At 32.4% G+C, this 27,841-nt stretch overlaps 2 protein-coding genes across 5 annotated transcripts; both read right to left on the bottom strand.

Moving 5' to 3' along the window:
* Nucleotides 1-2,920: 2,920 nt before the first annotated feature.
* Nucleotides 2,921-23,738, bottom strand: LOC148619213 (advillin-like). Of its 3 annotated transcripts, none has more exons than XM_088578880.1 (27): nucleotides 23,555-23,736; nucleotides 20,792-20,866; nucleotides 19,238-19,309; nucleotides 18,418-18,495; nucleotides 18,109-18,161; nucleotides 17,491-17,596; nucleotides 16,958-17,068; nucleotides 16,665-16,731; nucleotides 16,262-16,391; nucleotides 15,977-16,055; nucleotides 15,389-15,487; nucleotides 15,037-15,193; nucleotides 14,650-14,747; nucleotides 14,207-14,344; nucleotides 13,499-13,588; nucleotides 13,170-13,241; nucleotides 12,984-13,061; nucleotides 12,372-12,455; nucleotides 12,031-12,092; nucleotides 11,146-11,239; nucleotides 10,760-10,858; nucleotides 9,265-9,309; nucleotides 8,777-8,842; nucleotides 8,037-8,162; nucleotides 6,335-6,403; nucleotides 5,947-6,033; nucleotides 2,921-3,107 (listed from the first exon to the last, which is right to left on the bottom strand). In XM_088578880.1, exons 1-27 carry the CDS (start codon nucleotides 23,621-23,623, stop codon nucleotides 2,994-2,996), a joined length of 2,418 nt encoding a protein of 805 aa, XP_088435006.1. In that variant the 5' UTR covers nucleotides 23,624-23,736; the 3' UTR covers nucleotides 2,921-2,993. The 3 variants fall into 3 exon arrangements, with proteins under 3 accessions (XP_088435006.1, XP_088435007.1, XP_088435008.1); XM_088578881.1 differs by lacking the exon at nucleotides 23,555-23,736 and adding an exon at nucleotides 22,506-22,639; XM_088578882.1 differs by lacking the exon at nucleotides 14,207-14,344 and having other exon boundaries at nucleotides 23,555-23,738.
* Nucleotides 23,739-25,055: 1,317 nt separating this feature from the next.
* Nucleotides 25,056-27,841, bottom strand: LOC148619214 (uncharacterized). 2 transcript variants are annotated; one of them, XM_088578884.1, is made up of 3 exons: nucleotides 27,753-27,841; nucleotides 27,477-27,577; nucleotides 25,056-26,945 (listed from the first exon to the last, which is right to left on the bottom strand). In XM_088578884.1, the coding sequence occupies exons 2-3, from the start codon at nucleotides 27,547-27,549 to the stop codon at nucleotides 25,204-25,206; spliced, it is 1,815 nt and encodes a 604-aa protein (XP_088435010.1). In that variant the 5' UTR covers nucleotides 27,550-27,577; nucleotides 27,753-27,841; the 3' UTR covers nucleotides 25,056-25,203. The 2 variants fall into 2 exon arrangements, with proteins under 2 accessions (XP_088435010.1, XP_088435009.1); XM_088578883.1 differs by having other exon boundaries at nucleotides 25,057-26,945; nucleotides 27,460-27,577; nucleotides 27,753-27,835.

Here is a 27,841-nt window from a genome sequence, read left to right on the forward strand (position 1 = left end):
GGCAATGGCTATATATGATGATGGGGTCCTGAAAATATATGTGACATATATGTAGTCAATTGTGACGAGCCCCTGTGCTTGAATCGGAAACTTGGTAATATTACATAAATTCAATGCTAACCGATCATTTCATCTTTTGATGTAAACTTCCCGTTCTCTTAAAAAAAAAAAAAAAAAAAAAAAAAAAAAAAAAAAAAAAAAAACCACACACACACACACATACACACACATGCAGACTTGTATATAATCAAAAAAAAAAGAGGTACGTTGTAGCGATATCTTTGGGTCGGTTATGCTGTTGACCAGGGAACCACATTAGAAACCAGATTAAACAACTGGCCACGAATATTCAAAGATATCAGGGCCGTGCTATTGTATATGACCTATACAGTCTTGTAACAAGCCCGTATGTCTGAATCAGAAACTGGGTAACGTTCGATGCTAACCGATCATTTCGTGTAAACTTCCCGTTCTCATACAAGCAAGAAACGCATGTAGAACACACGTGTATGATATTAAGAGGTACATTTTTATCTCGTATGAAACTAGAACTATGACGCTGTGATGGTAAAACACGGCGAAGATCTGCAGCATTAAGTGGCGTATAACTATATATTTATGCAAATCATATGCAAATATTCAGCACTGAAATTACGAGTGCAAGAAGTCGCTAACAATATCAGCGACTTAAAAAGGGTGTTTATTTCATTGTCTGGTTACCTTTTCTGTTATAAGCAACGTCAAAATAGGAAACAGGTAACTAGTTTAAAGGTGCCCTAGCCGACCGCGTGTTTTATTTAGAAAATGTGGTTGCAGGATAAAAACAATACATGAATATTGCCGAAAATATTAATATATTTATTTATACTCGCTTCGAAACAGCCAGATCAGCTCGGGGAACCCTCGCGATCTGACTGTTCCTAAAGCTCGTCAAATAAATTTGATATTTTCTGGCTATAGCTATATATCCAGAATAGTTCTCATATGGTGAACAAAATTCATACATGATAAACAAATCATGTTCAGAAAATTAAAACTATCAGTATTTATGAGTTCTATTAATAGTTTAGTTGGATTTGCTTTTGTTATTGTTAATGAATTGAAAATTTTCCAGGTCAAGTGTAAAAATAAGTTTGGTTAGAATTCAAAGAGTACCTATAACAAACGTGGATAATGTTTACAACTATGCGTACGATTTAATAGTGTAATTTTTTGTTATTATTTTTATTGTTAAATTATTTAAAAAAAATATACAAGAACATGTAAGTAAATATTTTCCAACATATTTAACCATGAAATAATATTTTGGTTAAAAAAAAACTGTGCGTAAAACATCCCATGAAATAATATTCTGGATGTTAATTAATATATAAAAACATCCTGGACACTAATTGATATCTTAAAACATCCTGGATAACATGTCACATCAAAAACTATTCAAATCATGAACACCTTACATTATGAACTCTTTTTACCCTACAATAATCAAGCCCCACTTTTAAAATAGCGCCCGTAAGGAAGCCATTCCAGACACTTATGTTCAATCACGATGAAATTGTGTATATTGAATCAAATCATGATGTGATTCTGTATGTGGAAACAATTTAACAGCCATGGAAAACATTTAACTATAATAAAATATCCCTGGATTAAATTAGATACTATTTTTTCCGGTGGAAAGTATTTCACATAGGATACAATTAGATGTTACATTATTATACAGTGAAAATAGACACACACAGCAAAGAACATTAAATAACCAAAGTAACGCATACAAAGAAGCAGAAGTAAATGAGCAACTCGTCCTCCTCTAAAAATTAGCGGCATGGACCAGATGCACTGATAGGATAAGCGTCCTCTGATTTTCTAGAAACACCTACCGAGTTGCCCAGAAAAATTAATGTCACCTCGGGCATAAACGAAAGTATGACACTGAATAATTTTAAGGACGATATTTAAAAATGTCATGGCAAGGACATAAAAAGCTTGACAAAAATCAAAATAAAATATTAAAGTTTTTCAGAGAGAGTAAAGTAGTGCACTAGTACTTATTTCGTTTTATATGTCCTTGTTGAAAAAATGCACAACAAATCTACACATGTATGTTTTTTTTTAGAGATAATCATATTCTCTTTATTTGCACATGAAAGTCCAATCAATTCAACACAATGATTTAGCATTCAAACTCCATATTTCTGCAAGTATTTGATGGTGATACCCGTGTTTATTCATTTGATTCATCATTTGTCAAGTGATTACTGAGCAGTAATTAGTAATATATTCGATTTTATTTGAAAAAAAATGAGTTGAGGCGAGGCACCCCCAAATCTGGCATCACAATTTTCTTGGTTATACATGTATACTAGTGGGGCTGCAAATTTGATAGTGGGACCAAGCCCCTTTGATTGAACTAAGTGAAATTAGCATTGGAGCCTATAAATAGTGATATTAGGAGTCTGTAGCCTTAAAATTTTAAAGTGTACTTGTTCATTTTATACACATAGTGGCTTTTTAACAGAAAGTGTTACACCATACTATTTCTGCGCCTCGGGTGATATAATTTCTGAGAGTGGTGTAGCACCTTCTACTATATAATCACCTTGTGCAATATCATATTTAAAACACATGCGCATTGGGCAGTCAATTTCGGGTTTAAAGGTTCAAAATGCTTCTGAGGAGGGTGATATATCAGGGTGCCTTATGCACCTTCCAATCATTGTATGTGATGGAGAGAATAGATCAAACTAACACTTATTGGTTATCCAACAGAATTTTCAGATTATTGTATGCAATTTAATCAAGGGGTATATAATACTAACAATAAAGTCCCTGGTATAATATAACATTTTAAGAACCAGATCCTGTCAGCAGTTATAGAAGAACAGTAATAAATGTAATCGGAGTATGAAACACAAGAAGATTCAGTATGTTATCTTTCTATAATAAGTTATATATAACAAAAGTAAAAACGTGTAAATTATGATAGAATAATGTTAGAACAGTCCCACTCTTTTCTTCAGTTCTAGCTGCTTCCATTTAGGTTTCGTGTCGAACAATTCTCTCGATATACCAAAAACTTGGAGAAACTCTGCATTCGATAAGTATTTCTGAAATTGAATGTTAGAAATAAATGTTAGAAGGAATATAATAAGATCTGTATATATCTAACATATACCTGGTTATTCTTATGTTTTAATGTTACACTATACCACTTATACATCATAAAACAGTGATATCGCAATTTTTTTGTCTATGTGTTTTTTTTATTATTATTTTCTGTTTTTCGTTGTAATAAACATCCATCTAGCCAGTGGTACACCATGAAGACCAGATGTAGTTTAAGGTGTACTTTAAAGTACAGTTGCCATTCACTGCACCATGTATGAACTCATATATTACGTTTATCTGAACTAGCAGATAAAACAGGCCGAACTTTAATTGGAATCTGTTACTTCAATAAAGATGCATAATACAGAGGGTGGAAGTTTGTCATTTTGACGTAACTCAATGATGATTCTATGAATCGAGAAAAACAACAGTCAGTACAACCATCAGTGAACTATTACAGTACAATTTTATACATAGACTGCAAATTGGTAGTGGCCGTATTCCGGGAGGTCATCCTAAGCAGAAACAAAGTCTTATTGTCGTTACTGTATAGGCAAATGACAAGTGATTATGTCTTTAAAGGTACATGTATGATATACATAATGTCTTCATAGGTAGAAGCAAATGTATTTATGTTACACGCGAAAATAAAACATAATATCATTATAGACGTAGACAAATACTAATGTCGAAATAGGCCAAGTCTTTACAAGCCAACACAAGTTTAATGTCCTTATATGCGATGGAGACAAGTCTTAATGTAGTTATAGACAGATAGATCCTAAAGTCATTGTAAACAGAGAGATATTTAAATGCCGTTTTAGACAGGGGAAGATCTTAAAGTCGTTATAGACAGAGACATTTTAATGTCGTTATAGGCAGAGAGATATTAAAGTCGTTATAGACAGAGATATCTTAAAGTCGCTATAGACAGTGAGGGATTTTAATGTCTTTTTAGACATAGAAAGATCTTAATGTCGTAAAGACAGAGAGAGATTTTAATGTCGTTATAGACAAAGAAAGATCTCAAAGTCGGTGTAGACAGTGAGATCTTAAAGTCGTTATATACAGAGATAAATTTTTATGTCGTTATAGACAAAGAAAGATCTCAAAGTCGTTATAGACAGTGAGATCTTAAAGTCGTTATAGACAGAGATAAATTTGAATGTCGTTATAGACAGAAAAGATCTTAATGTCTAAATGGACAGATAAAGGTAATAATGTAGTTATTGACAGAGGAAGATCTTGAAGTCGTTTTCAACAGAGAGATCTTAAAGTCGTTATAGACAAAGAGGGGTTTTAATGTCGTGGTATACAGAGAAAGATCTTACAGTCGTACTAGACAGAGAGATTTTAATGTCGTTATAGACAGAGATATTTTAAAGTCGTTAAAGACAGAGAGATCTATTGTCGTTATAGACAGAGAGAGATTTTAATGTCGTTATAGACAGAGAAAGAACTTACAGTCGTTATAGACAGAGAGATCTTAAAGTCGTTACAGACATAGAGGGATTTAAATGTCGTTCTAGGCATAAATATATCTTAAATTCAAAAAGGACACATACAAGTATAATGTCATAATAGATGGAGACAAGCCTTAATTTCTTTAAGAAAAATACAAATACATCTCCTCCTTTCATATAAGACAGATTTCATCTCAGTTTCAACCTATTATTGTTTTTGGGACGAAAGTTTGACCAAGTTTGACCACGTTTGACCATTCTATTTTTAATTTTCAGGTACCGCTATACAGATAACGTTTCATCACAAAAATTTAAAAAGTCCCCAATTCGATGAAAATCGTATCCAAATCTTTCATAACTGAGCTTAAAAATTAAGGAAAATACGGAAATACTTGTGTATTGAGCTTCGCATTTGAATTAAAAATGGGGAAAATATATAAAAAAACCCTTAACATTGGCTCTAAAAAGCGTATAGAGGATTTACCTCAACACTTTTACATTTTGCTTGAAAATTTTGTTATTTTGACGAATCAACCTTCGTACTAGATAAAGACTCAGAGGCTTAGTCAAAAGTTTTCTTGACTGGATTATATTCCCAGTGAGTATTAGGTGGTTGTTCCGTAGTATCAATTTACAACTTGACAGAAGACTTATTCCTGTATTAGATTTATTTTTCTTTGATCTTCAACGAACAGCACAGTAGATGCCTAGCAATCGAAGCACCAGACATGTTACAAAGCTGCGTTTATATCCAACATTTTATTTTTGGACATTTTTTACTAGAGATAATAAGGAATAGTAAAAGCAATGGATGTAATAACAATACAGAAATGAATCGTTTCATGTATAATCACCATTCCACATTATGGTCGTCATCATGAACTCGACGTTGTGGCTAATATCTATCATACCATAAGAACCAATTCATTCACACGTGTGCATGTCTTAGTTTTCCTTTCCTCATCCGTCTACCCCGAACTTGACATTTATGAGCAACTCGGTGAGTGCAGAGCAGAGGACAATTACACTTCCGGTGCATTTGTTCCATGCTCCCAGTTTAAGCGGAGTCCGATTTACTCATTTACTCTTGTTTCTATGTATGTTTCATTTTGATTATTTTATTTTCTTTGTTGTGTGTGTGTGTGTGTCTGTTTTTCCTGTCTGGTCTTTGTCCTTGGGTGGTATTCTTTTGAATTCCGCTCGAATCTTGGTTCCCTTGACTACTCTTTCAATAAGTATTACACATTTGAAAGGTATAAATGGACAACTGACACAACACAACTATCCAGCAGTTTGTAGTACATCTTTACTTAAACGACTTGGTCAAGGACTTGGGATGTAGTAAATAAATAATATGATTTATTGTTATTGTTACCTCCTTGTATGTAGGATCTACTCCATCTGGAAGTCTTTTTTGTAACAATTGGTCATATGTATATGTTTGATCAAGCTTCTGTAATTCCTGGTTATTAATTGAACAAATAGAAATAGTGTTTTAAACTATTACAAACATATATTTTGATAATAAACAAATACTAAAATACTATGAAAGTGAAATTGTTTCTTCGTGGCTATATTTGAAGTGTTTTTGCATTCCCCGTTTGATACTGTTCAAAATATGTTTTATTTCATTACAGAGTATGGTAAATATATTTCATAATTGGGGATGAATATATTGATGGTTCCAAATATTTAACTTGAATAAGACGTTAAGTTAAATTCTTAACATGAACTGTTTTAAAGCTTAAGTACATAAGTTGTACCTCCTGTACCGTCGTTATGTTATCGGTTGATAGCAGATTTTCTACAGAATCTCTCCTGTATATGCTTGACTGAAATTACAAAAACAAAAATTCGAAATTATTTGTAACTATCCTTACAAGTTCTGTAGAAATGACACACTCGCTAAAGAAAAAAACATGACATATTTCGTAATACAAATTACGTGGCTCTTTGTTTTGTTAACCACCTTATTATACATTAAGTTGAATATGAGAAAAAAAAAAACTAATCCAGGAATTTGGCATGAGTTTTCAAGCTTAAACAGATATGATAGTCACAACAAACATGCATGGGTTGACGTAACCATACTCTGAATTATGTAAGATAAATGCTATAACACTTGTTTATAGTTTACACATGCAGTTCCATCCAACACAAATCTTATATTCGACGAACGTTCAAGCAGTACATAACCTTTCATTAGCTGCATCCAAAAATAAATACGGTCAGATAAATAATCAAATTTAGAATGCCAAACGCACAGTCAAACAAAAAGAAACCCAAACAACGAATAAAATATAGGAAACACAAAATACACAAAGTGAACCTCAGCAAACGCAGAACACAAACCAAATGCTTTTTAAAGGTTGAAACTTTAAAAATCGTCACGTCAGTTTCATATTATATCCGGTTAGATGATATTTTTTTATAGATAGGACATGTAGACGATGGGAATGAAAAACACATTACGAAGACAGAGAAAGAATAATGAAAAATGGCCGAAAGAACAACACTCGGAACAGAAAACGGAATATTTGAGAATTTCAAGTCTATCATTATACCGTCAGATAATCGCATTTCAGAAAGATAGTAAAAAGAAAGGTTTGAAGGAATAGAGAGGAAAAATCGATACATCTGTATCACTGATCCAGACGTCAGAGATAATTGACGAGGGTAAAGAAACCGAAAGAAAAACCCAACAGAAAGACGAATAGACGTGTATGAAAAACTGAGAAAGCAACTGCATAAATATTACGCACCGGAGAAGAATAAGCATGCATTTCATAAGGTATGTTTTTCTTCAACTGAGACCACACCACGCGAAAAAATATATCTTATGATTCAATATAGAGTAAGCATCATACTGTGAATTCAAAACGAAAATGATAGAATACTACGACATAAAATTCATACCACAGGAAAGAAAAATTATGGCACGTTGAAGAAATCAGTTTTCATGGTGCAAATGGATGACTGTAACGATCCATGAGTTCATGATGACGACAATAAAAATTTCGTAGTGATGACTTCAATCATGTCGCAACATTACCTTGTTCCGAAGGCATAATTGTAAGAAGTCTCGGCGGGTGATTCTAAAAAAGCAGATGAAGTTTACCCTACCGGTGCACCTAATTGGGGATATACTTTCGTGTGAATGAAGAAACTTTCACGAAGTTTAAGATCTATAAAGAAACTGTAAAAGTAATTGCGAATGACCTGACAGTCGGAATTGGATAGTTGATGAGAACGAGATGTAAAATCATCATGCTAGGAAATCGTTTATGTAATTAAATTATTACAGAAAGATTTTTTGTCTGGTTTTCAGAGAAAAAAAAACGATATGTCCACAGCATACCACAAATAGTGAGCACCATAAATCTATACCAGAGACATTTTCTTAATGCTTACAAGTCAGTAAAGCATGTTATCATTACATCTCAGACAATATTAATGAATATTTACCCTCCAACGACTATGATCCCAACCATGGAAGTGCGATGTAAACGTTGGAGGTTCATATCCTTGTTTGATTTGAGTCAGTTTTGTATTTTTTTCTGTCCGACCGAATGGATCAGACTTCAGGTAGTTCTGAAATTGTAACAACAATGACACGTCAGCCTCGAAGGAAGATCAGCGAGAAGGAAGCCCTGATTGTTTCTGTTTGTACTAAATGTTTGAAACACAAGCTTCATGGACAAATAATTAAGCAATAAAATTACCTTTTATCATGTATCATGGTTTTAAAATGAGTCTGAACAAATCGGCATCTCAGTACAATAAGTTGCTAAATGGACAATTGCCACTGTTTGTTTAAATGAATTATTTAATGACAACACATTCACTCAAATTATCCTAGCTCAATTCTATACCGTTGTTTGTGAAGTGTGTCAAGAACATAAAGAACGTAACCATAATCTCTTGATCTATGTCAGTCGAAAAAAATGAAGTTTTATTTTAGGCGTCTTCCAATGTTACAGTCTGTATCATTAAATAAAGATAACAGAAACAACAAGAAGGTTTATCAACAATCTTGAACACAGATCAACTTAGTTTACTGAATGAGCATAACCCTTTTCTAAACGTATTTTTTTTGTTACTCGAATTGACAATATATCTTAACGTTTAGCATTTTTGATAAGATATCCAAAGACATAAAAAAACACAAATCTTAACACGGAAAAAAGTCAGATGACAATACATACAACAGCAGCTAGTAAAGATTTTTGTCTTTCTAATCGGTTAGCTCCCCTTCCGACCCATACGTATATCTGTCATATAAAAATGATATATAAATTATTACAACTAAACAAAATCATGCTAGGTTCATGTGAATGGTAAGGATAAAATGAATCTATAATTAAAGCTTTATATTTTACCCTTCTCACTTTTTCCTTGATTTAACCAACCATTTCATTTGAAATGCTTGTACCAAGTCAGGACCATTGCGGTACCAGCTACTCGGGTGATGTAGTATCTATTTTGGACTAGACTAGATAACTGAATGTTTGGTAATTTTGTTGTTACCCTTATTTTATGCTTGCAATATTCTTTGGAAATCTTTCTGATATTCAAAATTTACGACGAGAAAATGGAACGAACTAAACTTTGAAAAACATAATGAAATATCTCCCTAGAAAATAGATAGAACAGAAACATAAGAATCGTCATATATCTTATTTTACTATCTTACTTCTTCAAATGTATCCAACAACATTACATCGTCTTCCAGAAGATCCTAATTCAAGAAATAAATATTTGATATAAATTTACTTAACACACCGGATATGATTTCTCAAAGACGAGTTAAAGGATAAGAAAAAAAAATGCAACAATTGTAACACTGCGTTGTGTCTAGAATTAGCGATACAAGAGTACCCAACTTACCTACATGGCACTCATGTTTTATGCAGATTTGATGTCAGGAAGAAATAGTTTACATACCACTAATTCAACCAATGAGCATTTAGACCGTACCCAGAAACAGTTCTACATATGTTTTAGTGCACTTGTGTAATATTGCTGTGAAAAAGTGCATATCAAATATGCACAAGTGACCTTGTGTTTGGCAGGGAATTATATTTTCTTTATTACTACATAAAACGGCCACTGTAACTTACTGAATTAAATACTTTTCATGATTTCTGCGTGAAGACCCCTTTTTGAGAATTGTATGGGAATTCCCATTCTATTTTTAGCTCATTGTCTTCGAGGAGCCGGTTTCGCACTGCAAGGTAGTAAACCCATATAATATTTTCATAGCTATTAGTGTACACGTGCAGCTTTTAGTTGACGTATAGTTCCTAAGGTTAAACTTAAGGAAGAAGCTCCATAACTCATTGAACTTAGTGAAATTAGCATTGAAGCCTACAGGAAGTGACATTAGTGGTTTGCAGCCTAAAGAAACAAATTCTTCAGCATTTTAAATCTGTCCCTGTCTGAAATTGATCTTAAAATATGAAACTAAAACCAGTAGGGTTTATTATAAAGTTTCATGTCATCAATTGAAAGTTTCTTTACATATATCTTTTCTTGTTCATGATATAGGCTAAAAAAACAAAAGACAAAAACAATCACAACTTTGCAACTCTAATAAGGAGCCGCCCTACAGTCTCAAACAAAGTAGTTTTGTAGATATGTTTTTAAGCAAAAGAAGAAGTTAATTCTTATTTTCTCGATTTCCCATATTTTTGAGATTTTACTCGAAATGAATAGTTTACCCCTATGTACTATAAATTGACATAGCGGTCACGTTTGCTTGCATCAACGGCATGTAGTAAACAAGCTAATATTGATGGAGATCAAATTGAGTTACAGTCTACTGAGTGAATTCAGATAATTTCTTGTTTCAAATTGACGAACTCACGAAGACAGACCGAGTAATAAGTGCACATAGTTGAAATGAAGACGACAAACAATCAACTAATACTGAATCACAAACAGTTAATATAGTAAAAAAAACATCTAATATGCTACTGTTGAAAATATACAGGAAACTTACACAAATGTTTTGGAACAGAGAAATATAGTTTTAACACTTCAGACAGACAAAGACTAGCAACATTATTAGCTACAATATTTCTTATATCAAGTATTGCAAGGGAGATAAATCATATTTAATTTAGAATGAACAATAAATGGTTACATAACTTAATGGGCATGTCCTTAGTCTATTACTTATGTCTTACCTCTTGTGTAAAATTAATTATTTCTGTTACTTTAAACATTCCTGTAGTGTTGGAACATGCAAACAGTCTGACCACTGTTCGGTCGTTCAAATTATAAGCCTGAAAGCACACAAAAACAGAAACGAAATGATAAGACATGATCGCAAAGTCTTAAATTGTATATAAAACAGTTGTTTATTCATATGATTAATTCAGTATTTTTATTAAAATAAAAAATGATTGAAAATAGTTTTAGTAGATTTATGGTCTGTCAATAACACCAACATTTTATTTATTTTTGTATGTTAAGTTAACATTCACATTCCTGCATTGTAAATGTATCATTTGTTAGAATAAGCTAGATTTGACTAGAATAAAATATTTATTTATGTACAAACTTATTATACCTGAGATTTTGATCCTTTTGCGTAAGTCTTTTTACCGCCTAGTACCTTCCAAAAACTTTCTGTTTCTGATTCTTCGCGTAATTTTGTTACGTTACTATAAAAACACATCATTTGCTGTTTGTCAATTTCTTCGCATTTGATTTTGTTTAAAAAGTTTTTCTTGTTTACATGTTCAATTACATTGTACATTAACATATACAGATATTTTTCTCTTTAATTGCCTTTTTCGATACCTGTTTCTATCATTTTAGGAGTTCATATTGCTTATGCTAGGCCTAGCTTTATTTGTGTCACGTCTTGTTTTCGCTATTCATCAGTTTTTGAATGTAATATGATTTATTTGTGTATGTAGATTGTTTTTATTTTCTGTTTTTTCCCCCGATATTTCTTATAAACAATGACAAAAATGTAAACTTGTTCGACGCTAAAGGAAGTATACATTAAATGTCTTCGAAAAAAATAATTCGGAGGTCGATTACCTTTTCGGTGCATCTGGTCCATACGCCCAGTTTTTTTTTAATTTATTTTTATTTGTTAGTTTCTGTGAGTAGTTTCTTTAGTTCATTTGTGTAATTAATGGTGTTTTGTCTGTTTGCTTGGTCTGGTCCTAGTCCCATGGATTATGTATATGCTGTTCATCAACTTAATCATATAGTCATCTTACTTTTACTATAAATAATGTAAGACATAAATGTGACATGATTGTGAATGAACCTGAGTGTGAATTAGCATAGTACATGGAAGGTGACATACTATTCTTGATATGCCTACACTGTATCAATAAGTAAGATGGTATGTACAACATTCATTTAAAGGAAAATTTTGCTGCGGGTTTGTTTTTAATATAAAACCCCAGTCCCATGCACCCTCATACATTTAACGTACCATTCCGGTGCAAGGTATTGAGTCAATGCAAAGGCGGCTTGTAATTCTGCTTCAACTGAAAACTGATGTTGTTTGTTATTAAACTTCTTCAATTGACAATTTTCACGGAAAACTATTAAAATGGCTCGTAACAAAACATCTCGTAGTGTAAACCAACAATTGAAATTTTTATTGAACAAAGGCAAAATTAAGTGCAACCGAGCTTAAGCCGATATTCAAAACTTGAAGAAGCCAAAGTATTAAAAGTACAGAATAAACAGAATAAAATGAACAGTAAAAGAAATATAAAAAAAAGTTTGTATTAGAAACCACATTTAAAGTTAATTTGCATGACTACGTACAATTCCGATCCAGATAAAGGCCGTACTACTGGCGATAACTAGGAAGACATCATACGAATTTAGAGAACTGGCAATGAAATCAACCTGAGTAATGAAAGAAATCAATACTATACTTTAATATTCTGTCAATTTACTTCTGATATATATTAATGGTGATTTCTTTATGGAGATGATAAAAATAATGAAGCTTTTTTTTAACTTTCAGGTTATTATATCTTGATATTTTTTAATTGTAGTGTGATATGTATTGGTATAACTTACTTGTTGGTTACTTACGTATTGAGTTTAATTTTTTACCAAGTATGCAAAATACCCAACTTTTGAGCAATTTACGCCCCATAAACCGCGGAGCGATCGGTTTATGATCAAGCGAGTAAGTTTATCTCCTTTGTTTCTTTTCAAAATTTGTGTGTGTGTTTTTTATTCTCCATCTGAAACCGGCTTTCATTGATTTCCTAATCCAAAAACATTTTAAAATTAAATCCACAACATAAAAGCCTAAGGAAAAGGGTGGAAACTGAAACTGCTAAAATTCGTGGTTATGTAAAATATATTATTTTAAACCTACTAATATGACACTGAGAGCATCTTCACATTGCTTTGGTATCTTACTTGAACTGCCTTTGAGTTTTCCACTGTCGTTCCCCTGATATGGTACATCTGGTTTTCATGGTTTGCAGATTCATCATCCTAAATGTATACAATGAAAGGAACGTCAGATTTGTGCCATCAAGGAATGGCTAAACCAAGCTATCAGATAAATTACACGAGGAGTATATTATCTTAAAAAAATCATACCAATGTTACAATCAATTTTCCTTTCAGAATCTTCATAAGTGTCGTTGGTTCTTTTCCTTGCTCTACTCTTATCTGAAACATTAGAAATGTAAATAAAAATAGGATAGAATAAGTGCAGTCTACATCATAGGTTGTTGTGGTAATATCTATCACAGGGACAAAGTTCCGGTCGATATTGTACTTAGTATTTAAGTTTCCGATCTTTTTTGTCATTGCATCTCAGTTAATGTGTATCTGGTTTTAGACAACAACTTTCTTTTTAGTCAGATCAATCATATGATTTTTATCTTGTTAAAAACCCTTGAAACCTGAAGAACAAAAATATTTACCTGCTGTGTTACTATCCCAGATATATCCTCACAAAACCTTTGGGCAAAAATGGCGGAAGCAGTTTTGTCATCTTTTGAACTATTTGCTCCCTAAAGCAAATTAAACTTTTGTATACTATATTTGTTGGCATTGGTTTAGTTTAAACAGCATTTCTTTGTTCAAAAGCAGAAAGAATTTGACATAAGTAAAAAAAACTGACAAGGTCATTTTTAAATACAGCAATGATACCGATAACGTATAAAGCATGAATACACTTCATATTGTACATGTATTTGAGAATACCGATAACGTATAAAGCATGAATACACTTCATATTGTACATGTATTTGAGAATACCGATAACGTATAAAGCATGAATACACATCATATTGTACATGTATTTGATAATACCGATAACGTATAAAGCATGAATACACTTCATATTGTACATGTATTTGATAATACCGATAACGTATAAAGCATGAATACACATCATATTGTACATGTATTTGAGAATTTGAGATTGGCAATAGCCAATAAAGTAACAAAGTGACAATACTAAGAAACTATTTAGATAAAATTTTGACTGAAACAAGAAAAGAACCCACCAAAAGTCTTATGTACACTGCACTATTTGTGAAAGGTATAATCTTGTAAATATCACTATGTTTGAGAAAAAAAAACATATAAATCATATTTATCTATATGAAACGCTAACATTGTCTTACTTGCCAATAGTATCCATGACAAGTTGGCTTGTTATTGCTCCTGAACTTCGCCAGAACAATGTAGCATGAGACAGAAGACAGTATCGTATATTCGTGCATTTTAATGTGCTTTGCATTTCCATTTTCTATTTTCCAAATCTTTAATATAATAAGAATTGAATTAATGAAATAAAAGGATTAAGTAATTTTAAAGACGTATTTATTACTTCCTTGTTTAAATTTTTTACCAAAATAATCAAATAAACTGGACATGAAAGCAAGACATTTTAAGCGATCATACAGAAAAAAGCCTCAAAGTATTTTTAAGTATATTTCATTTTTCCTGAAAACGGACAAAAATAATTTTTTGTCATTGATCAATACAAGTTTTAAAATAAATAGATATTATTTTTAAAATGATAAGTGTAATTCTGAAAATTACAAACGATATTTTAAAGATATACCTTGACCTCTTCAATCTCTGTTATGACACAATCTTCTTCCACCGATGCTTTTCTCTCATGGAGTTTACAATAGTCTATTGGGTGCTGATGTTTTATTTCTAAATATGAAATTTTTGACAATTCAAATACGGATCATGAACATTACATACTTACAATAAAATATATTGCATGAAAAAGAGATGTTAGTAAAATAGCAGAGATTGATTTACCTCAGATTGATCAGAAGCGCAGTGCCAAAATGTTCGTAGACCATCCAGAATTCATGACTTCTTTAACACTTTGAATTAATTTTTTTTAAGTCTTACATTTTACAAATTTTATGGAGCTTTCTTCATAGCAATGCAAAAGTATCGTTCAGTTCTTTAGCAAGTGAACTAAAGACCCTACCAACAATTGATCCCACGTTGTGAATTTCACCAAGTCCTTTTTGATCAGTACTGTCATACCATGAAATAAAGAACTGTTTAAATACCGGTGTTTCTCCGCCCTCAACAAGACGAGTGACAGATGTCCATTCAGGGTAACCTTTCATATCGAGAAAACCCTAAAATATTCAAAATGTAGAGGTTCAAACACCGAGGTCATGGTTAGCAGTTATGAAAAAACCCAATCAATGGCCCTGTATTATTAGATTAAACAAAGTACTGCAAGATAAAATGCAATTTTATACACCTATATGAAGTTTGCTTTATGATAGCATTTTAAACATACAAAAATGTAAATAATGGACAACACTTACTGTTGCATATGTCCATGCCGATTTCTTTTCATTGTCTGTACACTTTCTTCCAACCCACACAAATATGCCGCTAGTACCAGCATCCAATATGAAACAGTCCTTTCAGAATTTGATAAATAAGCACCATTTAATTAATTGTTGCGTTTACTGTTTATCAAATGAATCTAACGCAAAAAAATTGTTAATAGTTTACTTAAACAGAAATAAAGAACATGCTAAATTAACATCATATGACGGTCATCGCAGATTTATTGTATGATACAACGGATATAAGATAATGTTTTTTTTCTCTATTTTCAGTAATAAAGACATGTACTGAATATTACTACGAGTCAAAATCTATACCACATGTGGTTTTAACATGGTACACATATATCCGGAAGAGGCGATATAAGTCGAGAATTAACATCGCATGTGATACAGATTTTGACATGTCATATATTTCAACCATCCTTCAAGTGTACTCCGAGTAGGAGTGTGATATAGTGTAAACGAACAGGGTTTAAACAATCACTTATACTGCATATTCAAAAAAGGAAGTATATTCTAATCTAAATCATATGATATATGTTTATACACAATCCTTACATTTGAATCGAGATCACTCTGTTGGAAAGGTTTCTTTGATTTCTCTTCTATTGTCATTTTACCGGAAGCATCAGAAACGCTGAAACAAATAAGAAAGAATAATGCTTTAATTTTCAATTAACAAAAGCTTCAAAAGGCAAATTAGGAATGTGTCTATTCGTTTATCTGATCATTTCTAATAATACTTTAAAATGCCATTTTCTACATGCTAGTAGTAAAATTAATTAAAAAGATTACAATATTTATCACTTTCCATCATTTACAGCTCCCCACCCCTAATTTTACCTGTATAATTTGATTTCAGTTATCATTTTTTTCTCGAATTCAGTATCATCCTCCGCAGTAGAGGATTCTGCTATGTCAGATTTAGACCCAAGATCAGCAAAAAACTTGATGTCGGAATTCCATCGTTGGTCTAATGATAGAATACAGCATTCTTGAAAACATTTCTTATTTTCATATGAAAGACCTTTTTAATATACAAACACTTATTGTTTCTTCAAAGTGTCATTTAAAGCATAAACAATTTACAAAAGATTAAAAAAGCAGGCATATCTAAGTCTTCGATCATATTTTATAGAAAATTCAAACACAGTTGTATTCGTTAAAATTTACAAAAATATCACGATTTTTACAGTAAAAATACTGAAAGGCAATTTGTAAGTCACCCAGTAGGAAAATGTCTAACCTATAATTCTAATATCAGCTTTGCCACCACGTTCTTCGTCTCGTATGTTTTTTGCCACCTGTTGACCCTTGAGTAGAACATAAAAATCCGTGAATTTCAAAATAAATGTAAGCATTCAGTTATATACAAATACATTCAAGTATTTTAATGTATTAACCAACTTCATTTGAAAGAGAATTATTAAGCACCGATATTATTTGTCATGGCATAATTTACAAACAACCATTGGGCAAATAAGATATATCATTAATAGTATTAATGACTGTTTTTACAATTGTCTGTACTAAGCAAACCTTCATTCTTTCAAATGTGCTACTTTGTGGTCCATTCCATAGGTGTAGAGTTAGTCCACAGTCCAATAAAAATACATCTCCTTGGTTTAAAGATGAAGAGGAACATTTGACCTAAATGAAACAAAATAGCGTAACAATTGCTCGTTAAGATTGTAATTCAAGACACCAATGACGAATATAAAATTATTTACATATATTTATCGAACCTCTGACCTTGGTAATGCGAATTCATGATCCATCCTTCTTATGGCCATTAGTCTATATTAAAATGATTTGCACTGCTTTACTTCAAAGACTTCAAAGATGTCTTTAGCTATCGAATCAATTGCATTTTTATGTCTATAGAGCACGATAACAAATTATTTAAATATGTTTATAATTATTAAAGTTACGAAACACAATAACAACGTAAAAATACGTTACTATAAACTATATAATTGTAAGATTTATGGGTACTTGTATTTGATAATTTTTCCCAATATAACAAGATAATAAGATGAAAATAAAACAAAATCTAAAAATATTGCATATACCTGCTTTACTCGAACATTTTTCTTTCCTTTTATTTGGAACAGTCGTTTAATGAAATGATCTTTGTCAACTCTTCTAAATCCAGTTTCGACGCCTCCTGACAAATATCTGAAAATGGAAAACAATTAACTTATGAAATAATTTATACTTCAAACGACCTGTTATGGTTACTCAGTTCGGTAGGTAGACAATTTACAGTTAGATAATTGAAACACAGTTGCTAATGCTCTGTATTTATAGTGATACTAACTTTCTGATTTTTCACACATATTTATTTTGGAATCAACGAGGTAAATGCAATGCATAAGCATTTTTTTAAAACAAATACTAAAAGAAAAAGAATAAAAGTAAAGTAGAAAATGACAGGAAAACACTAAATGAACAAATTGTCGATTTCGTGAAGTTTGTTCCTTGATGGTTATCAAATCAAATGCCCTTGCCTGTGGATTTTTTTAACTCATAGGATTTCCCCAGAGCTTACCAAGTAAACCATAGCATTGACATCAGCCAACACTTCAAAGGTCCTACAATTACAATCATGACCTGATTTATCATATAGTGTGAAGTAATATATCGAACTAGTTTAATATTTTATTAGGTTATAGTATTATCTTACGAACCTTATTCCTTTTGGAAAATATGATAGGAACAATTTTGATTCGTGATCCTGAACCTGAAAAGAATTTGTTAATAACAAAATTAAGAAAGTTTATTCACATAAAGATATCATCAAAATTATTTTATTTATAAATACCAATATATGATATATTTACAGAAATATTTTCATGGATCCTCTTCCAGAGCTAATAATGATGTGAATATAAATGCAAAACGAACTTAATGCATATTTGTTACTTCCGGAAATGCCATGTATACTGATTCAATGAAAAGTAATGTCTTTCTTTAATGAGTTGACATAGTATATTAACCTCTCGGTGCTGAACAGGTGCTCCACCTAAGTAGTCATCAAGTTCTACTGTCTTATATGCTGCCACTCCTTTCTCATCCTGAACCAAATATAAACTTTTATTTGAATTAATCATTTAACTAGAAAATAGAATATTTTTTATACGCCTACATTTAAAGTATTTTGTCGTTTTTTTATAGCTTGATTTTGTAAGAGTTATCAAGGAAACCAAGATTCAAGCGGAAATCCCGTCGAGTCATAAAATGTAATCCAGGGACAAAGACCAGACAGGAAAACAGATACACAAAACAAAGAACATAAAAATGAACAAAATAATACGTACAAAGCAACTCGGACTGCAAAAAATGGGAGCATGGACCAGGTGCTCCGGTAGGGTAAACGTCCTCTAATTTTATATATTCACCCGTCGAGTCATAAAAGTCAAGTCCGGTGTAGACCAAAGTGGGAAAGAAAACTGTTACACACATATATGCACTTCTATATTACTTTTGTATGATGCACATAACTTTCGGCATGCTTTTTTTGTTCAAAAGTATCATATTTGTTTCAAATATTTCCATTCAAACATTAAATTTCCAAAATCCCCAGGTAAATCGTCGAATTATTCATAATTTATAAATAGGAGTGAATTATGTACGAATAATATAACAAAATTTGAGTTCGAAATGTTCCTTTCTTAGTGCCTAATGGAGTTTATGGAGTATTCAATTATTAATAATCTATCAATCAACATGTAAAATTTCATTGTAGGAGTTAGTTCTTTAACGATTGTTCTTATTATTTTATTGATATTACTTTCAAGAAACAACGAATTGACTCACCTGAGAAGTTTCATTTCCAAGCCAGAAATGTATGTCCCATTCAAGTTTGCTACTTTTTGTATTCTTCTTTGTCTACAATTCAATTGTCTCATTATGTACCAATCCATATGAAATTTGGACACCGCCAATGGTAGAGTTGATTCAAGTTGCAAAAAAAACCCACGCAATATCTTTTTGGTATAATATCCTACATACAAGTACAATTTTGAGGTGACGATACTACTTTCGGTAATCACATTTTTCTTTTAGGAGAACATACATTCATCTCCCACTCAAATTGACCGAACCAAGAACGATGATCCCAGAAAAGTGCGAATTTCCTATATAACCTATTATATTATCTCAAAAGTGCAACGACTGAATGACAAAGACTGTAAATATGGTCTGTAACTGTTTCCAAATAAAAAATGAAAGTGAATTTGGTCATTTTTTACATGCATGTATCGCTTTCTACTTGATTTTTATAAAGAATAATTATTAATAGTTGCTGTCTACCTAAACCATGGGATAAATTATGGGTCAAAATTTCACATTTATATGCAAATTTTTGGTCGTTCCCCCCGCGGGACTCGAACTCGTACCGCTGTGACATCTATGGCAACACCGCCGATGGAACAGTGTAGCGAAAAGAGTCACATATATATAGAATTGATTTCCTACCATAATTACACAACATGTGGTGACACCATTAATATCAATTTTTACGATGACTAATACGGTACAGGTGAATACAATACCTGCTGAAGCATTAATAGCATGCCATTCTGAATAAATCGGATCACTTCAATACATGATACAACTATTATTATCAAAACAGACATTTTCGGACTAGTTAAACATTACTTATATTTCAGACGAATCCATAGTTTTTAACTATTTACAGATTACTTCAATACCCGCCGAGTGTAAGGGTGATCCAAAGACCGAGAGTATGTAACTAGTAACAGATAACTTCAATATCCGCCGAGTGCAAGGATAATCTAAAGACTAGTTACAGATGACAAAAGTAGTAAAATTTTAAAAAAAAATCATTCAATTTACTCAAATTATTATTTTATAAAAAAAAAATGGCACTTCGTTTGTCCTTCACTTCTAAACGAATCAAGGAATAAATCTCTTAATCAATCCTAACACCCCTTTGGAAGTGTGGCATATTTTGGTAAAATTATAAAGAGATCCATTCATATTCACTCACTGTCTGGACACCATGGACATGCTTGTTTCTGGGTAACTTTTCTCCCCTTAATCTTGAATGATTCTAGTCACAACCCCGAAATCCTATTTTTACATTTTTGCTGTGGCATATGATAAAATTTCAGAGCGGTCCATTCGCTTATTCTCAACTTATTGCCCGGACATGAAATGTACGGACGGACGACTAAGACTACGACAGCAAGATACCAATATACGAAAGCAAAATGTTTGCAGTAATATTAAAATTCCATCTGTTTTTTTTTTTGCAACTTTCTCTTATCGTCGTATTTCGTTTTAATTCAGATGGATATACATGTGTATTACTTTGTAAATTGTAAAATTTAGTTTATAAGTACGTACATGAAGAATGATGTAAGAATCGCCAGAATAAAACTCTCCGTATGTTTGTCGATCCTGTAGTACAACCTTCATTTTCTGTAGCAAAAATATATCATATCAAAGTTTGAAATATGTTGATACAGAAAACTTCTCTTATATTAAATCAAAATGATAAAAATGATAAAATATTGATATTGTTTGGATTCAAGTGACTATAAGAACGGAATAAAATACATTTACCAATACACTGTAAAACACTGTCAGGCGGAAAATGTTCGCAAGGTTCGAATATTTGCTTTCTTCGCGAGGATGGGGGAGTCGCGAAAAAAAAAGCAAACCAAATTTAAGTCTATTTTATATTTTACAGTTATTTTCCGAAGACTATCTTTCAACGCGTTAAATAAAGATGGCACAAATTTAATACCCCTATTCATACATCAAATCGCGAAAGGTGTAGAGGTATTAAGCTATAAATATTGCCTGAAAAACTTTGTTGTAATGACATCAGAATAAAAATTATTCATAACATAGTAAAATATATTAAATATTCAGGAAAATGATGTTTTGTGGCATTAGTTCTATGTTATTTAGCAAAATCTGCTGAGAATTGTAAATTTTGTTCCATTTTTCAGACATATTTATATCAAGAAAAATATGTTCACACCCAATAAACTACTTAATATTTTCACATATATTAAACTATGTAGTAATGAATATATTCACTAAATATGAAGATGTTTCTTGGATATGGATACCATTTCCTTCCCAAAAATATGACCAGAAAATGACCAAAAACGCACAAAATTGATAGAATGTGAGAATTTCGATGAACTTCATATATATAGTTCTTGGTAGAGATTCCTCATAATTCCAAATCGTTTTCCAAATATACAGAAGATGATGTTTGAGGATTTTTTAAGCGACAACATATTTGTCCAGTGTGGTGCAGGTCGGCATTCCAATTGGGAACAAATCGTGCTTCTCTACTAGCTGACCTAGCTATTCCTTCGCTCTTATGAGACTGACTTTATAGCTGATCTGATACGAAAGAAAGAATTTCGTTTAGCTAGATCCTTTAATCTCAGTTTCCGCTATATAGAAGACGTATTATCTTTAAACAATCCTAATTTCGGGGAATTGATACATCGCATCTACCCCGAAGAACTTGAGATAAAGGATACTACAGACACTGTGAAGTCAACCTCATATCTTGACCTACATTTAGAAATCGATGGTAGGGAAAAACTATTGACCAAACTTTACGACAAACTTGATGACTTTTCATTCAGAATTTGTCAACTTTCCTTTCATCTGTGGCAAACATCCCTTGAGCACCTGCGTATGGAGTGTTCATATCACAACTCATACATAAGAGCTTGCCATAACTACGCAGATTTTTTGTATCGCGCTAGACTCTTCTAACAAGTAGGCTTCAGGAAGAGGGCTATTTTGCTACAAGATTGAAGTCATCACTACAGAATGTTATGGTCGTCATCATGAACTCGTGGATCGCTACGGTGTATCCATCTGCGCCATGAAAACTGATTCGTTCAACGAATTGTAGTTTTCCTTTTCTCTTTCGTTTGACCCGGACTTGGCTTTTTAACTTCGCGGGGGTTTATAGAAAAGCAGCGGACGCTTACCTTACCATTGCACATGGTCCATGCTCCCAGTTTTTAGTGGAGTCCGAATTTCTGATTTGCTTTTGTAACTTTGTATGTAATATTTAAATTACTTTATGTTCTTTGTTGTGTTTGTCTGTTTTCCATGTCTGGTCTTTGCCTCTGACATTCTTTTGATTTCCGCTAGCACCTTGGTTCCCTTGATTACTCTTTGATTACGGTTCAAATAATAATTTGAAATCGAATGTACTAGAAATCAAATTAAAAAAGATTTATTTTAGATGTTGACAAAGTTAAGATTACCTGAGAAATGTGGAAACATTAAACTAACCAAAGTTGGTTGTTTTGCTTGCTTATCTTTATGAAAAAAATTCCCTACAGAATTCAAACAGAGTTACTTCCCTTAGTAAAAAGTACACTATCTCCTTACTTATTTAAATATATGTTTTTTTTTTCTGAAATAGAGTGTTTAATGTACATTCTTTTGATTACCGTTAGAACCTTGGTTCCCTTGACTACCCTTTAAGCAACATTTCTGTCCTTTAAATGCAAGAATTATCAGAAATTTTTGTTTTCTTATTTGTTAAGGATGCAAGTCTCCATATTCCCAATTAAATCTTTCAACACTTCATGATGAATTTTCAGTTGTATTTTAGGCCAATAAAACCCTTAAACGCCCTTTCTTAACTGGCAACAACGAAAATTAACTATATTAACAGATGCGTAATTAAAGAGGAAGTATGTACATATGGTATACCCTGTATGGCTACACATCTGTTATGTTCTTTTTATTAATTTTATCTGACCATATAACATTTCATTACATATATGTGATACATCAATTTTGACATATGCTTCTTTCTCCTTTAGTTTGATTTTTCGTAATGCATTACATATATGAATCTGTCCATTCTCTACCTAGTATATAACGACGATTCATAAACCAAGATCTTCTATTCAAATTAGACGTTTTCATTTTTTAGACATTATATCATTTCATTTTTATAATGGCACCTTTTCGTGTTATACAGTAACTTGTTTGGTTTCATGTTTCCAATACAACGAAAGATTTATCTCCAATGTTCTGCTAATAAATCTTTATCTCATTCGGAACATAATAACTAAACAATACAAACAAAATTATTACGTTACAATATCCTACCTCTATTCTCCAAATCTCCAAACCAGGGGATTTCCCTGTTTTTAAAAATGCTTGGTCAACAGTGCCCATGTCAGGTATATTCCAGATTACATGGAGGATTGAAGGATGGTGGTGTAATGATATTACAATTTAGGGATAAATACGCGATCGATATACAAAAAACCGTTCATGTGCCATATGTTGCAAGTATATTTTATTGATGTCTACTCAAATTTTGTTAGCGATGTTAAAGTCAATCGACAAAAATGAACTATCCGTAATAATGTTGTAATGTATCATTCCGGTGAATGAAAAAAAAATATAATTAAAATGTGTAACAAAATAAGGGTATAACACTGAACGTTAATGCTGTTATGTTTTTTAAAAATCTTCCAAACTTTGGATACTGAGTCATGAAAGTAAAAAGCAATCAACAGAAAGCAAATTAATACAGAAAAAATGCTTTATAGTCATCGATTCACTTATATCTATGGATATCGGAATAATAACACGATGAATCAAGTCAGACATAGTTTGTTTTAAACGCCGAAGAGGCCTCAAAAACACAATCATAAACTAAACCAATAAAATCTCGTTTAAACAGATAGATACACAGACTATATTTTGTTGTTGATATAAAGTGCACATATTGTTAACTTGGGAAGCAATAATGACTTTTTATAGAAAGATAAGATGGGTGCTAATTGTCATTTTTCTTTCATTATTGGTATTTAATGTTGTTGCTTTTGTTTTAAATGTATTCTATTATGTCTCAGATTTTTTTAATTTGTTGGTAAGAATAAAAAAAGTGTCCCAAAACTAATCTCATATTTCTTTTTCTATAATAGTATTTATATTCTCCGAATGCCTTGGATTTGTTTTCTTCATCAGGAATTCTGGTGTTGTATGGAACAGAATTCAATATTAACCGCTCCATCGTTAAAAATGAAATAGTGCTTCACTTATATGTAACTATTTCCTTTTACTTTTAATAGACATTATCTGAACAAAAACTTGACATCATTTTGTATAAAAAGCGGTAGAAGTATTTGCATTAATGAAATGCACGTAAATAAAAATTCCATTTGTTTTTTTGTTTGTTTGTTGGGGTTTAACGTCCGAGCAGCAATATTTCAGCTATATTCAGACGATGAACATGAAATGGATGATAAAATGAACATGAAATGATGATAAAAAGAAAAAGGGATGGGACACAAGGACAATGGGGTCGACAAATTTTAATTGCCACTGGAAATTGGGAGAGGTGGGTATGGTCGGGCAATTTAGCCTCCTGTGGCTGAGCCCTATGGTTCCTACTCCGGGAGAATACCGCAGCAGGGTTCTTTAACGTGCAAGGAACGTGGCATCTTTCCCAACACGGTGCACCACTATGGTTTACGGTCAGGTTTTCCGTATTATAGCCTGACAACCCCAGCATGTAACACGCCAGGGGTACCCCATTCCACCACCTGGGGCACACATCCCAGTTGCTCTGTGGGCAGAGCGCCCTAGCCCCCGGCTAGGGTTCTGAGCACTATTTAGTCGCCTTTTACGACAAGCTTAGCACTGCTGCAGGCCTATTCTTTTAACACCCGGACCTGCACGGGGAAGGTTCCAACTCAGAGAAATAGTGTCATAGTTATGTTTATTGATAACACCATTTAATACTTTTAAAATGCTTTCTTTTTCATGTTTTTCTTTTTTCGTCTGCTAATTCTCTTTTTAAGTGAATCATCCACTTTTTTTTCTTTTTCGAGGTGATTTGTTGCTACTTTTTCAGATTTCGTTTTTGAATTAGTTGATGCCGTTTTATGAATTTTTTCTTGCTCTGCAAAAAACACTTGTTCTAATATCATGCAGTGTTGATCGATGCTACGATTAGAAGTTTCAGTAGTGACTGGTGTGCTTGTATTAAAATTATTTTGGCCAGACAATGTGTTAACTCCAGTTGTAGGTTTTGACCTGCGGCCGAAAGTTTTGCTTATATTATTTGATGAATTGTTGATTTTTTCATTGTCTACCTGAGACATGAATATTGTCCCAATTTCGCTAAGACTTTCCACCGACCTCGTCGTATGAATGACATCAGTACCCAGTCCTGTCTGACTCCTCGTTCTGTCAGCCTTAAAAGATCTTTTTGAATTTTTCATTTTAGTGGTAGGTGGATATTTATCAGAAGTTACATGTTTCTCACCCTTATAAGATGGATTGTGCGCACACTTGTCCTTTATCGCATGTTGCTGATGATGAGATTTTGAAGACACTACGCTTGCGTATGACATGTTATTAGAGATAACACTTGCATCGGACTCAGCTAGGTCCATACGCTGTGCTCCATACGTGCTTACAGAATCAAGATCAAATGAATTAATTGAATTAGAATCAAGTAAATTTGAAGGATGTTTGTCTTTCAAAAATGACTGATGATCAACTAAGGTCGATCGACTTTCGTTAATAAGCATATTAATAACGCCATCAGAAGGGTTTGTAATACATTTCTCTGTTACAGCAACACCACCACCAGTGGCGTCTATATTTTCATGTGGAGCAAATTCATTGTCAAACGGTATTGACTCTAGCCAAGCAACGGTACTCGGAATATTTTCATAATCAATCTGCATAGAAGATTCACTTTTCGTGGAGCTTACAGATTCTGATCTGAGTCCATCTGTTTGGTGTATACGAGTCTGGTAAAACTCTGATGTGGTGCTTGCTTCGCCAATACTTCCAGTAGTATCTGATCGCAAACTTCCAGGGACGTATAACGACATCGTATCGTTACATCTGCATAGTACCTCGGGAAATTGTGTTTTATTTATTCTTGCAGCTACATGCTCGTATTTACGGGCAAGAGCTTCTTGAAGTACCTGTCTGGTTTTTCGTGGCTCCCTTGAACGTTTAAGTTGTGTCAAAATAATATCCCAGGAAAGTTTATTGTCTAGATGCTGTTTCTCAGCAACTTCCTCAAATATTTCGATTGGAACTAAGCGATTACTGTAAAGCTTGTCTATAACATCTTTAATTTGAACATCTCTTTTTAAAACACACGTAAGACATCTTTTCATGCCACCTGACTCCATAATTTCCTTTCTTTTATTGTATGATGAAATCAAGCTTTCGGCTATATGAGGATAATTAGACTTCTTCTGCATGTTTTCTAAGAAAACATTGAATCTCATCTCGCTTTTTCGACCGAGCTGAACAATAAGTTTACGGACTTGGTCTCGTCTTGTTGGTTTTTGTCTTATCTCTAATGCTTCATCACTGGTGAGGCACTCTCCTGTCTGCAAGTCGTCTATTAAATCTGCATGTTCTAGGTCAATATCTTTCATCAACAAGTCAAGGTTCTCTTGCAATACTTCTTTATGTATTGACGATTTATCTAATTCATTTAACTTCTTTTTTTCCTTGTCTGAAAAAATACAAAATATTTGAGTGTTTGGAAAAGCTTCACTCCCCAAAAATTCTTCAGTCTTAAAAGAAATAACAGAGCAATTTGCTAACAAAATTTGTCTTGACTAAAAATTTCCACTTTCTAGGTCTATAAAGGGATACATCTTCAATTTGTCCAGTTTGATAACCCAATTTGTATGTCTACAGGCAGACTACTGTAAGTGTATGTAAGTTTATGAATAGAACGAATTTTATGTGCATTTTCAGTAGAAAGGAAGAATATACCTAATAATTTAATTCAACAAGGAAGTAATTCAAATATTCTATATTTAGACACATATTTTCAATTTTTCTAACATTTTTGTAATGTTTCAATGCGATTATGGTCTAATAACGTTTGGTACCAATAAAATAATATATAATTGACCTTAATTTTTCAAGAAATACCTTTTTTTAGCATTACATAAAAATCATTATAAGGTATTTTCATGTTTAGGTCAATCAACGATTCGTGCAGCAATCTGTTTACTCACCTGAACTTCGCTCGTACCTTTGTTTTTGGAGATCACAAAGGCGTTGTTGAATATTTTCAATGCCGAACTTAAGATGTAAAAACTGGTCATCTTGGTCAGTTTTTAGTTTGTTGAGTTTCTGTAATTAAAAAGAAAGTTCTAAAACATCCTTAGATTAGGTCAAAATTTGTTTTTGTTTGTTTGTTTGGGTTTAACGTCCGAGCAGCAATATTTCATCGATTTCATCATATCTAAACAGTAATACACTTTACTTTATAATACAATATGATACGAGCAATATGTGAGATAAATACCTGAATAATTTGATGCAAAATATTCACAAATGAACCTGGTTTAATGTTCCCTGATGAAAACGTCCCATCCATGTTTATATATATGATTC

This window comes from Perna viridis, chromosome 4 (assembly GCF_037379345.1).
Source record: "Perna viridis isolate PV_CMFRI_1.1 ecotype Kerala chromosome 4, ASM3737934v1, whole genome shotgun sequence".
Lineage (NCBI taxonomy): Eukaryota > Metazoa > Mollusca > Bivalvia > Mytilida > Mytilidae > Perna > Perna viridis.

Excerpts from the sequence above, each read along its gene's own strand:
- LOC148619213 (XM_088578880.1), bottom strand. The coding sequence starts at position 23,623 with ATGGGCACTGTTGACCAAGCATTTTTAAAAACAGGGAAATCCCCTGGT. Across the intron at positions 19,310-20,791 it reads ATTCTTACATCATTCTTCAT|ACAAAGAAGAATACAAAAAG; the intron begins GTACGTACTTAT and ends ATTGAATTGTAG. Across the intron at positions 17,069-17,490 it reads AAAATGTTCGAGTAAAGCAG|GTCAAATGTTCCTCTTCATC; the intron begins GTATATGCAATA and ends TGTTTCATTTAG.
- LOC148619214 (XM_088578883.1), bottom strand. The coding sequence starts at position 27,824 with ATGGATGGGACGTTTTCATCAGGGAACATTAAACCAGGTTCATTTGTG. Across the intron at positions 27,578-27,752 it reads TTTTGCATCAAATTATTCAG|AAACTCAACAAACTAAAAAC; the intron begins GTATTTATCTCA and ends TTTTAATTACAG. Across the intron at positions 26,946-27,459 it reads AAGGTACGAGCGAAGTTCAG|ACAAGGAAAAAAAGAAGTTA; the intron begins GTGAGTAAACAG and ends GTATTTTTTCAG.